Source organism: Grammomys surdaster, unplaced genomic scaffold (genome assembly GCF_004785775.1).
Source record: "Grammomys surdaster isolate TR1022 unplaced genomic scaffold, NIH_TR_1.0 125928, whole genome shotgun sequence".
In the NCBI taxonomy this organism is placed as follows: domain Eukaryota; kingdom Metazoa; phylum Chordata; class Mammalia; order Rodentia; family Muridae; genus Grammomys; species Grammomys surdaster.
Genome location: NW_021620751.1, coordinates 787367 through 801244, shown reverse-complemented (window position 1 = coordinate 801244; position 13878 = coordinate 787367). Strand labels below are relative to the sequence as shown.

At 37.0% G+C, this 13878-nt stretch overlaps 2 protein-coding genes across 2 annotated transcripts in view; one reads left to right on the top strand and one right to left on the bottom strand.

Moving 5' to 3' along the window:
* Csn2 (casein beta) overlaps nucleotides 1-8884 on the top strand; it is an 18100-nt gene extending 9216 nt beyond the window's left edge. The window contains exon 7 of the mRNA XM_028752647.1: nucleotides 8780-8884. Coding sequence (XP_028608480.1) covers nucleotides 8780-8884 — 105 coding nt within the window. The remainder of the gene's footprint in view (nucleotides 1-8779) is intronic.
* Nucleotides 8885-10793: 1909 nt separating this feature from the next.
* The window catches only part of Csn1s1 (casein alpha s1), a 14452-nt gene continuing 11367 nt past the window's right edge, over nucleotides 10794-13878 (bottom strand). Inside the window, exons 9-11 of the mRNA XM_028752646.1 lie at nucleotides 13070-13096; nucleotides 11218-11360; nucleotides 10794-10797 (exon numbers count right to left, since the gene is read on the bottom strand). Coding sequence (XP_028608479.1) covers nucleotides 10794-10797; nucleotides 11218-11360; nucleotides 13070-13096 — 174 coding nt within the window. The remainder of the gene's footprint in view (nucleotides 10798-11217; nucleotides 11361-13069; nucleotides 13097-13878) is intronic.

Sequence of the window (13878 nt, the reverse complement as noted above, 5' to 3'; positions counted from 1 at the left end):
TGTTCAGGTGTCTGTAGCAGTCAAAGGTAGTTGGTATATCTAGGTTGGGTACTGGGTTACACTTCTGATTGTATGGGTAGCTTTTTACTGATCATTACCAAATATATAAGCCTTTGATTAATCTTTAAGCATTAGAGTCTCATCTTTCTACTGGGCCCGAGTGGATGGCCGGAGAGTCTAGGCAATGCCCAGCCTTGTGGAGACAGTGTGGGAGATGGGTGTCTTCTAGACGGCTGGGCTGGTGTTTCTTTCTGGCCATTTCTAGCTGTGGCACACACGTGACCTCTTGCGGAGAAACATGGCGGCTGAGCTAGGCAGAGCCACCGCAGTTTAGATAGTTGGCTTGACCTGAGGCCATTTTAAATAATTACCTCAACAACCCTCCTCCAAACTGTTCTGTTTGCCTTAGAACAAATTCAGAACTCTCAATTTTTCCTCCAGTGTTATGCCTGCCTGGACTCTGCCATGGTTCCCACCATGATAGAAATGGACTGAACCTCAGAACCTGTAAGCCAACTCCAATTAAAAGTTTTCCTTTATAAGAGTTGCCTTGATCACAGTATCTCTTCACAGCTATGGAAACCCTAATTAAGGCAGAAGTTGGTACCAGGGACTGGGGTATTGATGTAATAAGCATGATGATGCTATTGTTTGGAATACAATACAATTGTTGGGGACTTTGGGTATGGAAAACAGTGGGATGCTTTAAGTGGGCCTTTGTGAGCTATCTTAGCAGGAATATGGAAGACATGGAGGCTGAGGGTAATTTGAACTGTGAAGCCTGGCTATAGAGGTTTGAAAAGAGAATGTGGCTTAGAGACTATTTTTTTGTCATTTTGGTGAAGAAAGGTGTTCTCTTTTGCCCTTGTCTGAAGAGTTGACCTGAGGTCAAGAAACTCAGACTAATTGCATTGCCAAAGGAAGTCTCAGAAATGGCAAGCATAGCAGTAATCTGTTTTAATTTTACAAAATTCTTGTCTAAAGGAAATGCAGGGACAAAGATTGGAGTAGATACTGAAGGCGATACTGAAGGCACCATTCAGAGACTGCCCCACCTAGGGATCCATCCCATCTGCAGACACCAAACTCAGGCACTATTGCTGATGCCTAAAAGTGCTTGCTGACAGGAGCCCAGTATAGCTGTCCCCTGAGAGTCTTTGCCAGAGCCTGACCAATACTGATGCTGCTGGTGGCATTGGACTGAACATGGAGACCCCAATGGAAGAGTTAGGTGAAGGACTGAAGGAGCTGAAGGGGTTTGCAATCCCATAGGAAGAACAACACTATTAACTAACCAGACTTGCCCAGAGCTTCCAGGGACTAAACCACCAACCAAAGAGTTCACATGGAGGGACCCATGGCTCCAGCTGCGTATGTAGCAGAGGATTGCCTTATATGGCATCAGTGGGAGGGGAGGCCTTTGGTCCTGTGGAGGCTTGATGCCCCAGTGTAGGGGAATGTAGGAGTGAGGGTTGGGGGAGCACCTTCATAGAAGTAGGGGAATAAGATAGGGGTTTGCTGAGGGGAAACAGTGAAGAGGGACAGCATTTGAAATTTGAAATGTAAATAGATAAAATAACCGATAAAAACAGGAAAAAAACCCATAAGATAGAAGAAAAAGCTTTAGGAAGAAAACAAATACAAAATGTATGTTCCAAAAATCAAAGTGGTACTGGAAAGTGCAATGGAGCTAAATCCTGTGTTCAAGGATATTAAATTGAATTAAGTTAGTGGTGACCTTGAAGTAAGATCTTACCCGACTAAGCTTACTGTTCGTGTGTTTGCACTGAACAAACTATATTTATAGCATGTTATAAATTAGTATGTTAGGCACTATTATGAATTGGTTATTGTTTTCATTTGCACTTTTAATATAGAATGAACTACAATCCAAAAATAGGAGACACACCTGTGATCCAGATCTTGAGGTGGGAAGACACAGGGGAGACAAAGCCATGTAGATCTTTGAGTTCAAGATTTGTCTACAGTAAAGTACCAGGACACCCAAACTTAGAGAGGGAAGGGTTAAAAAAAAACAGAAAAAGAAAGGTGATTACAATGTAGTAGAACAAGGGAGCTATATTCTAGCTCCAGCAAGCAACAGGTCTCAGTAGCTATGGCCATGTGGCTCAGGCTTTAGAGTCAGTAATAGAAGGGACTACTGGGACAATTGATATTGGTTAGTTAGAACTAAGAAATTAGTGGTTAATAAGAAGAAACCAGCGTCACTGAGTTGAAATCTTCCGGGAACTGTTTTCTAAGAGCACAAAGAAGCTTCATTCCAGAGATAGCCAAGGTTGTACCTTGTGCTGTAGGCAGACTTGGTTATGTATAAGAATCACCCAGGTGGTACTGGTTTTGAAGGCATGAAGGAATCATGAAGAGCATCTGAGGTCTGGCACTGAAAGAGGCCATGAAAGGACATTGGTGAAGGTGCAACCTCAGTTGCAGTTGATGTCCCAGGACTGAAATAGTCAAGTAGTTGAGACTTGGCACTGTGATGAGAGTTTATGGGAGGCTATTGGTAAAGCCTAGTTGCAGTGGAAGATGCCAGTGAATTAGAGATGCCAGTTTAGTAGGATGACCACTAAGAACAGCAGCAGCAGTGTAGTAGAGTCAAGCAGAATCTAGAGTGCTACAGAGCGCAGAGTTGGAGATGTGACCCAAGCTCTTTGGAGGAGCCCAGAAGATCATCTGAGGATTGGAGTCATAGGAAATGAAGCTGGAAAGTTAAAGTGACTTTGGATACTTCAAGATGTTAAGATGTCAGAGCCCTGGGATACCTGTTTAGGAAAGCTGCTAACAGGGAGTAGAACCAGCCAAAGAGAAAGAATTGTGTTGTAGTCAACAAAGCTGAAAGGATTAGAGATCTGAAGAGGGCTTTGACCTCTTCAAATGCAGAGTTTGGAGTTTGCCAAGCTAGCTTTCTGTCTTATTTGGTTCAGTTTTCCTCACTATGACGTTTTTGAATGGTAGTGTATACCCTGCATGATATTGGAGGCATGTGATCTGCTTTTTGATTTTGACATTTTAGAGGATTACAGTTAGATTCCATGAATCTCAGAAGACTTTGAACTTTGGACTTTTAACATCGTTGACACTGTTATGGACTTGCGACTTTTGAAGTTGAACTAAGTGTATTTTGCATGATTCTATGGCTAGGTATGGCACCCATAGACTCATGCGTTTGAACAAGCCTGTGGGGGTCAGGGAGTGGAGTGTGGTGGTTTTTACATGCTTGATCAAGGGAATGGCACTATTAGGAGGTGTAGTTTTGTCAGGGTAGGTGTGGCCTTGTTGGAGAAAGTATGTCACTATGGGGGTGGGCTTTGTAACCATCCTCCTAGCTGCCTGAGACCTTTTTCCTTCCTAACAAGATGCAGAACTCTCAGTTCTTCCAGAGCCTTGCTTGCTTGGACACTACCATGTTTCATTCTATGATGAAAATGGACTGAACCTGTAAGCCAGCCCCGATTAAGTGCTATCCTTTATAGGAGTTGCCTAGGTCATAGTGTATCCAGCAAAGGAAACCCTAAGACGGAGTGTGCATTGAGAAATTTGGTATGGTTCTAATAGGTCTGCCTTTACATATTACTTGGTGTTTTGCCTTAAAGTTTTGATATTCTTTCTTTGTTTTGAATGTTATTATGTGAAGAGGATACTTTCTTTCCTGATCCAATCTATTCGTTGCACTGTAAGCTTCTTACACCTTTATAGACATATCTTTCTTTAGGTTAGGAAATTTTTCTTCTATGCTTTTGTTAAAAATATTTTATGGGTCTTTGGGTGGGATTCTTCTCCATCTTCTATTCTATGCCTATTCTTTATATATATATGCTGTCCCAGATTTCCTAGATATTTTGTCAGAAGTTTTTTAGATTTTACATTATTTTGGTTGATAAATCAATTTCCTTTATCATATCTTCTATGCCTGAGATTCTTTCTTCCATCTTTTCTTTTCTTTTCTGTTGCTGATGCTGTATTTGTAGGTCCTGTTTGCTTACCTAGATTTTCCCTTTCCAGGATTTATTTTTTATTTATTGCTTTTATTTTCATTTTCAGGTCTTAAACAATTTATTCATTTCCCCCAACAGTTTGTTTGTGTTTCCCTGGATTTATTCATTTCCTCTTGAAGAACCTCTATCATCTTCATGAAGTTGGTTTTAAGGTCATTTTTCTTGTGCTTTGGCTATGTTGGAATAATCAGGCTTGCTGGGGTAGCATAAGTGGAGTCTGGTAGAGACAAATTCCTCTGGTGCTTGTTGATTGTGTACTTACACTGGTATCTAGGCATTTGGATTTGGGTTAATTATATGTTTAGGTGCCAGTTTCTGAGTTTGTCTTTGTTGGATAGATGTATTTGCCTTTTGTTTTCTCTTTGGTCTTCTGGCCTAGGCGGCTTGCAGTTTTGATAGTAGATGTATCCTCTGGTCAAGTGAGGTGTCTCTGATGGGATTCTGGCAACCTGTGTGATCTCTTGACTGGTGTTATGGGCCAGGATATGTGACAAGGAGGGGGCTTATTGGGAGGAAGATGTGCAAGTTCAGAGGGAGGATTGAATAGGAAGATTACCGGCAGTTTTGGTACCGGCATCATCACTGGTAAAGAAGTGTTGTTTTTAAGGAAAAAGGAGTAGGAGTTGATCTGAGGGAGGAAGAGAGTAGGGAGAGGGAATGGGCAAAAAAGATGGAGGAGAAACTATGGTCACACTGTAATATATTATAGAAAAATAAAAGTAAAAAAACCAATTGACTCCCAGGAGCTGCTATTGGAAATAGTGATTTTAGAAATCACTGCAGGGAGCTTCCCAGCCTGGAGAGGGTAGAGATGAGGCACAGAGTAGGACTCTGGTATGGCTTTAAAGACGGAGCTTCTCCAGATGTTCTAGCTCCCTAATTATACTGAAATGCCAACGCTACCTTCTAAAAGGTCCTAAAAACTTTCTTGCTCTTTCTGAGGGTAAACTGTTGCTGGCTTAGGCAATTAGCACCTGTAGCCTAACAGCAGATGATTAAGTAATGTGGTCTTTATTCTATCAGTAGAAACTGCATGGCTCTAATGTACAGCCTGCTAGTTGGAAGTCACAGGAAGAAAAAGGGACACGTTGAAAAGTGATTATAACATTTATTACTAAGTTGGAAAAAGTTTCCTATGAAAACTAAGAAAAGGGGAAAGCAGAAAGATCCTAACAAGCAGGGAAAGGAAAATTTTTTTTCATCTCTTTGTCCTCAGTACTTATACATCTTTCAGAATATATGATCATATGGTAAAAAGTTCATCACAAGTTTACACATAAAATTCAAATCATAAATCAAATAAGAAGTTTATAACAGTGAATGTTTACATGCATATCCATTAGAAGTAGTTATCTGGCTAAACATTCATCACCTGTCACAGCTCCACAGGTTCACTGAAAGTTAAAAATTCTAAATTATTAAAGTTTTGTATAGATAAAACCAGTCAACATTTTCTCTTCTGTCCTAGAACCTATAATAAATCATTAGTTCATTTTTTATGCCTTTTGTTAATTGTTTTACAACTTCTTGGAATGTGCTCTGAGTAGTAGAATGTCTGGTTACTATCTAAGAGCAATTAACTGGTGATACTTGGGACAGCGACAGAGTTTTCATTGAAGTTTTGACTATCAGAAAAGGCTCTAATAGCAGTCCCACATATAAAAAGGTGCTGGGAGCCAAGACTCTCTCCTGCCTGAGAGCAAATGTCAGTTAGGTAAATAGCCTTAGTTAAGGAATACTTTATTGCTCTCCTGCCAAGGAGAAAATATTAATTAGATAAGCAAGTTGAGCCAAGAAATGTTTTAATTGCCCTCTTGCTTGTGAGAAAATATTTAGATAAGTTATTTGGGCTAGGAATTCTTATGGGCTTAGAGAACTTTCCAGTTACGGGATGACCTGGACCCTGTTAGATGACCCTCCCTACTGCTTGCCTTTATAACAGCAGCCCAAACAATAAAATTTAAGCACTTGATCAGACATTCAGACATGTGCTTCTTCTTTGTGTCTCTTGTCCTTTCATTCTTTCGCCTCCTTCCATAAGGTCTCGTCAAATCCCCACAGGCTGGGGCAAAAAGGCTTAATAATCACTGCTATAATTTTAAGAATTCTTATAGGATCACCATTAAGAATTAAGAAGTCATCTATTTGCTTATATAGCATCACTACAAGACAGTACATCTTTGTAGATCTGCCTAGATCTGCTCTAAGGGAGTGGTCTAATACCTAGTGATTGTTATATATGTTTAATAATAGCAGGAAAAGCATACTAATAGCAGGAATCCTTCTTAAAATGACTTTCTCTTGGGCCTTGCCTATGGAACCAAATCTGTCTTGGATTATAATCTGAGGGAGATCATCTCAGGAAGTTCACCTGCTAATTATTAGCCTGTCCTATGCTGGCTCCTGACAAATCACTTTAACAATGAAATAATAAATTCTTAAATCAATGACTAAGACAAATAATTTACTTATGGTTTTGCTTTATCAAAGAACTTAAGGTTCAATACAAGAAGCAATTAAACACATGGACTGGCAAACAAGAGATGCAGAGAGAGCATTCGTGATACTTGCAGTGCTGACATTTGAAATGTATAAAGAACCAAAATCATATTAGTACTACAGTCATTACTATTGTGTACAGCCTATGCAATAGAATCATTAGTTTATATTTGAAGAGTCCAGTTATATGACCAGTTTTAACATTTGCTAACATAATTTATTCTAATCAAGCCTCAGATACTTGAATAGACTGAACAAGAAAGAAATCTTGATGAGCAACAAATTTTTGAAGAAGGTATTCAACATCTCTAGTTATCAAGCGAAAATGCCAATTCAAGTCAGTATATAATATCCAGAGGAGTTGAAACGAAAAGAATTAAAACCTCTTTCTCTAGAAAATCCTGTATGAAAAGAACACAAATAAAACGACAACAACAAAAACTACAGTGGTAAAAGAACTCATAGCAATGCTAACTTAAATGAAAATTGGCAAAGCTACTGCTAAACTTCTGTTAGTGTTGTTTGAAAGTTAATGATAGTGTATTTTGTGACTAGTGGTCCCATTGTTAGGCATGTGATATTAAAAATGTATCCAATAATTGTTAAAGCACAGTAAGGAAAGAACCACTGAGATAGATAAAATAATAATAGCAGTGGGATTTTGGAAAAGATGAAAACTCGATCTCTATAAATGTAGGACTATTTCCAGCAAAGGATCATGGAGGGAGGCAGTAAGTGTGAAGTTACTATGAGAAAGTATCAGAGGTCAGGATAAATGAACTAACATGATACTAAAGACAAGCCAAAGGAACCAGATATTATTTAAGGGAGTGATACAATGAACCAGATCAGATAGTGAGAGTAACTAAATATTTAGGGGTTTGTTAGACTGCCTAAGAAGTATTCTTTGCTAAAACTTGATTTTCCAAGTAAGTACATGGATGGGCTTACATGTTTCAGAAGTCTGTCTAATATATAATAAAACTAAAAATATTTGTCAGTAGACAAATATCTATATGTGTTCAACTAAAATATGCATCACTGGTATGAGCCATAGATTTATTGATAGCCCAAAGTAAAGTCTACAAAAAATGACTTAATGATCCTTTGGATAAACTGAGTACAAGGGAAGAAAAAATAGATTATAATTGAAAATTAGTAGCTCCTGCCACCTAAAATAACATGAGTGGACTCTATGTAAGTGACATTCTATGGCTGTAACTCAAATGTAGGATAGAATAGAGTATATACCCCAAAGTGGAATATACTAGCACCTCAAAAAAAAAGTACGTCAGTAAAGTCTTATCTCTTCTTCAGTGCTTTGCCTTCCTGTGTCTTTTTTCCTGTGTGTGAATCATGTCTTCACCTCCCTTAGAACTGACTGAAAATATACACTGATGCATAGAATCTTTTAAGATTAGAGCTTCACACAGGTCACAGATATTATAATGATAATTGAGTTCACAAATTTTCTGGTTCTTAGGGGGACATTAAGGAAAGTGAGGCATCAATAATCCAATCTACTGCATCAGAATATACGGTATTAATTAGAGAACACGTTTTCAAGAAAATTACTCATAATGTTCTGTTATGTCTATTTTAATCATGGTAAGCATTGCAGACAAATGGTTAGAAGAGAAGTTATGGCCTGTAAAACTCATTATTCTCTAGGAAGTATTTAATGGCAGCAACACCAGGAGACTGATATAGATTATAGAAATATCCGTGAATGATGAGCAGATTCTTGGTAAAACTACCCTTAGAGAGATTCATGTGGCACTCTGTCATTGGGTTCCAAATACGAATCAGTTTTATATTTATATCCTTTGAATCCTGAGAAATCAGATTCTATAGGAAGGATCCTCCAATAGAACATATTTCTTAGTCTAAATGTTTGTTCTCTACCTATTGGGGCTTTTACTTGTAGAAGGAATTATTTCATCATCTTACAGAGTCTTGGATCAATGTTAGTACACCTTCCTACTTAGTGTGGTGAATCCTCTGTAGAGCTGTGATTTGTGGCAGGGTTTCTTTGAGTCGAGTAATAGGCGGTGTGGCATGAGATGTTTGCCTCCATTTTAGGAAGAGTATACACCATTCCGGTTTAACTTCCCATGTTGCTCAGGTTGCAGTGTATAGTTTGAGTGGATATAAAACACTGATTTACTCTCCCTGATGTGTAGAGTTAAAAGATAGAAAGAGATTCACTGGAAATCACGTCGCCTGGAGTTAAATTGCAAATTAACCGTGCACTCCATTTCTAGGTAAAGGTCAGTGAGCTAAAGACTGAAAAAGGAAATGGCAACGAGTCATCTGATAAGGCAATTCTACTTCCTGCTGTTTCCCTGGTGGATATTGAAGGATCGTGAAAAGTTGAAGGAGGCAATGATAGCTACTTTTTGCAGGTGATACAGAACTTAAATGTGGTTATTTAAAATTAAAGTTCCTGGTATTTGTCTTGCACACAAAAATATTGTGAATCTACTTTTCCCCAAACCGATTTAAAATGTAAGGCGAGAGAAGAAATTTGGTTTATGTTACAAATAAATGACCTCACTTCACTCAACAGTTTCATCGACAGATTTAATGTAGCTTTGCACTAAAGTTTAAGTTGCAGAAAATGTATCTGTCTGTCCTATTAATAATCTCAGATTAAGTTGATGTGTTTACTCTTGTAGAGTTATTTTTTTTGTTACTTATTCATGTATAATTATGAATTTGCCTCAAACCTATTTAGTTGTCAGAAGTAAAGCACAACCAGGTTCAAATTCTCAGTGTCCCTGTCACTCACATACTGCTGTGTAATTCTGTGTTTCCACATGGTATATATTCTATGAACAAACAGCTTTAAGCTAACGATGCTGTACATAGATTACAGGTATCTTTTCTGACTTTCAGCACCAACTAGAAGTAAAGTGATCCTAAAAGCTTCATTAGAATGTCATAAAATTAGCTTAAATAGAAGTTTACACATCCACACACTCCACAAAACTCATATAAATACCCAATGAAGACAGAAAACACAACTTGCGCTTTAAAATGTACTTTACTGAAAAGAGGGGAAAAAAGATAATCTCAGTTACTACACACAATTACCCCAAATGATAACATTTGCAGAAGAATCTATTTAAAGACTTTCAAAATAAATTTTCCATAATAGAAACTCGTCAGAGGGCTTGACTCTCTCTCTGCTCAAATGGCGCAACTGGAGTTTAGAAAAACAAAATCTTGTCTAGGAAAGGTTAGATTAAGGAAGGACGCTATGCTATCTAATACACAGTAGACAACTCAAGGTGAATCGTTGCCCTCTATGTGGCGTTTTTTTTTCTACTCTAAAATAGCAGTCAAGCCTTAGATACTACAGAGGCTTCGTAGGATGAGTGGAGGGTGTAAGGAGGATGGAGTGTGGAGGTTCCAGTCACACATCTGTAAGTAGAGAGGCAAATGCATGATTAGTTATGTTATGTCACTTTTGAGGGGAGAGAGGTTGTTATGATTTTATACATTTTGCTAGTCATTTTCTTTTTATTAAATCCTTGCACATTAGTTTAATTTTTGTTTCTCTACTGCTGCTATACACACATCATTCCTGTTTATTTGACTTAAAAAACTTGTTATTAATCTATAACTTCTGTGTTATTATATTACGGATACCACCAGGAAAATACAATAAACGTGTGGCACAGGCCAAAGATTATCATTTTATTAATGTAATTTTTTGGGGGGAAAGTTAAGGAAGATAGACACACACACACACACACACACTCGCATATGCACATGCACACACGGGGGGTAAGAAGGAGAGGGAGAAGGGACATTGGCTGAGGTGAGTAAAACACATTTAGATTTACTATATAATTTGCTATTGATTCCTACTTTATTATTATAAAGAATGGGATCTTGCTATTTGTCTTTAAATGTCTCAGAGGCACTATTCCATGAGATAGTAACATTCACATATACTTGCATAGAATTTTCTATTATTATAATTTATACTGTGAAATATTAGGTTGCTATTTAAATACATAATTATGAAAACTCAAATTTCAAATGGTAGTAGGATGGAGGTTAGACATGCAATCTATAAACTCACCAAGGGTTATAACTGTGGCGTTCCTGAGAGTTGTCTTAATATCTCTGAAGGATAAAAAGTATTAACATCATCAGATGAATTTATTCAATAGCAAAATTTTAATGAGGAAAAATTCAATGACGGCTACTTATTAAGTATCTGTTTTTTACAATATTTTCTTGACAAAAAAAGTGTATTGAAATTGATCACCTTAAGGATAAGAAGATAAAGTATTAGTGTAGTACTTTGAATGATCAAAAGGCCAGGAGTTGAATTCAGGATGAATGTATGCTTAGATACACGTGCTTTTACACACATAGTACTTATATTAATCATATATATACACAGAATGAAAGTGCTTAGAGATTAATAAAACTGAAGTATTACATTTACTGTATGTCAGCAGGTTTTTTTTGGTTACATTATTAAAATGGGTTTCACTTATTGAATATAGAAATCTGCTCTTTGCTTTACTGAGGAAGGATTATGAGTTTCGATACTAGAAAGCATACTATCATCACTGACTTGTCATTTTCATTCTAAATATTTTCTTACAGATGTTCTTTAAGCTACTTTGCTTCCTTTGTTAAACATCAGTGTAGCAGTATTTGTTAATTTTCATAAACTTACCACCATTCATTGGTTTTTTCTGCATCCTTGGGGACAATGGGTGTGAAAGTGGTAAGAACAGCTTCAGGGGTAATGTAGTGCACATCTTGTGGAACGTAAGTCCAAAGGGGATAAGCATCATACTGGAAGAATTGTGGGAGGGACTGAAGGCAAAAACAAAACAAAAGACGAACAAAATGTGTGAACAATTACTGTTAGAGTCTCTGAGGAGCCAGATCACATTCTCACTTCTTAAGATCACTGCTGAAACTTAAATCCTGAGGACCAGAGTTATCTATACAGGCCTGATTACCTGAGCCAAAAGGAGATAATAACACAAATCTCTCTAGTTCTTAATAAAAACTCATTGATATTTTAACTACAAAAAATTTTCTAACAAATTTATTTTAGTTTTAAGAACTTTGATATCAAAAGAAGGGTCCTTTATCCAAGGTCAATATAGCTTATCCCTGAATGTCTGTTGAGCAGAAAATAAATCTCCAAATGTTTGCTCAGTGACGTTTCCAGAAACTCGTTTGGGGTACAAAAATAGATTCCTGTCTGAAATATTGGACTATTTCTAAATGTAATATTGGAATATATAGTATTGGATATTATATTATTGGATAATATTGGAATATATATAATATTGAAATGTTGGAATATCTATATATAAGTGTAATTTATATTTCATGAAATCAGGAATAAAATTTAAACCAACTCAATTTTTGTGAATATTTATATAAATAATAAAACAAAAACTATATATTGAAATTTCTACTTTTCTTATTAATGCATATGTGTAAAACGAAATTAAATAATCAACGTAACTGACCTGAACAGAGTACTGGGCCAGTGCCTCGGTAGAGAGGGAGAAAAAAAAAACAATCTTTCTAAGTTACATATAACTAAGCAGCATAGAGAGTAAATTATTGTACCAAATTTATAAATAATAAAATATATCTATACAATTTTACATCATCCTTTAAAAGATGTATTAAACTAATACAGTCATTGAGGTTTAAGTAAAACAAATAATTGCCTCTAACTCACTTTTCCTTTGAGCAGTGAAAGTGATTGGAGCACTCAAGAGTGCAGGGAAGGTAATTTGAGACACACTGACAAGTCATTATGAAGCTGATTAATTGGCGTAGTATTTAAAAATTGGGGAAATTTAACAATAATCATATTCATAGAAAGAAAATTTCATCACTTTCCTACGTATTCCTTTCAACATTACAATGTTCCACGTAAGACATACAAGTGGAGCCATCGGTGGCCCACGGTCTCAGACGTGAACACAAAGCAACTTCTTTTAAAAGTAAAGACATTTGCAAGCACTAGAAACATAAAGATATGGGAATTGAGGGAGATCAAAATTGACAGATATATTAATTTTCCACAAGTGAGACACAATATACATTCAGGTAGAGAACCTAATTTCTTTCCATGGCAAAATGTGCATGTATTTGGATAATAGGGTTACAAATTGGGATTTTTTTCTAACTTAAAGTTAGAAACCTGAACTGAAATTATTTTCATTCAGAGATGACTAAAGAAGTAGTCTCTCATTTTTATTTGGCAAATTAAATCTTCCACAGTAAGACCAGAACTATCACTGGAAACCCTGTCAATAGCCAACAGCTAAGAAATCCTGGAATGAATATATACATAACCAATATTCATATATTAATATATATAAAAGACTGTTTATGGCATTACATATGTACACACAAATGTCACACAAATATTACACAAATGTACATGTGCAAACTCCTCTCTCTCTCTCTCTCTCTCTCTCTCTCTCTCTCTCTCACACACACACACACACACACACACACACACACACACACACACAGAGATGATGCTTTACCTGATCCACTACACTCATGGGATGTGTCTGGAAAGAGAAAAGAAAATCAGAATTATCTTTTAGGATCTATTAACACTGTAGAGAGAAAATAAACTGTCCTTGAGAAGGTTTAGTGATTTTGGAACTGATACTTGTTTTGTCAACTGCTGTTTAATTATCCAGTGACACTTCTTTTCTATAAGACACATAAGTATCCCTGACAATCAACGATTCATTAGATTGTGAGTCCCTGGTAGAAATCTCCATACTTGGTATGCAATTGTCCTCGCGATCCACTTGAGTCAGAACTGCTAGCAAATACCTGCTTCATAGGAACTATTTCATCTTAAATTCCAGAGACACTTTAGAACCAGTGGTGGGTGTACAGAGTACAGTAGATAGCATCCACTCTGAATGACTGAAAAATTCACCTCATAGGTGACAAAATAGAAAGATGGAGGGTTTTGTCACAATCCCTCTAGAATCTAGTATCAGAGTCTAGATGGTCTCTTTAAAGAATAATATGTCAATAAGAAAATCTCCTGATTAAGGGGACATGACTAAAACGGAACATGAGATGCCTAAACCACATTGAGTTTGACGATTAGAAATCTACAGGTATAGTTGTGTAACAATAAAGCAAGCGTTGACAGGAATAAACGTTACTATAGACAGTGACCCTGCATAGTGCTTGTGATTATAACTGTGCTGCCCACGGGAGCTAAGATATGTATACGGAGGATCAGCAGCAGATCCCACCCAAGGATGGAGATCAGCCATTCTTGTGCTCAAAGTTATGGGAGAGAGAGGGAGAGAGAGAGAGAGAGAGA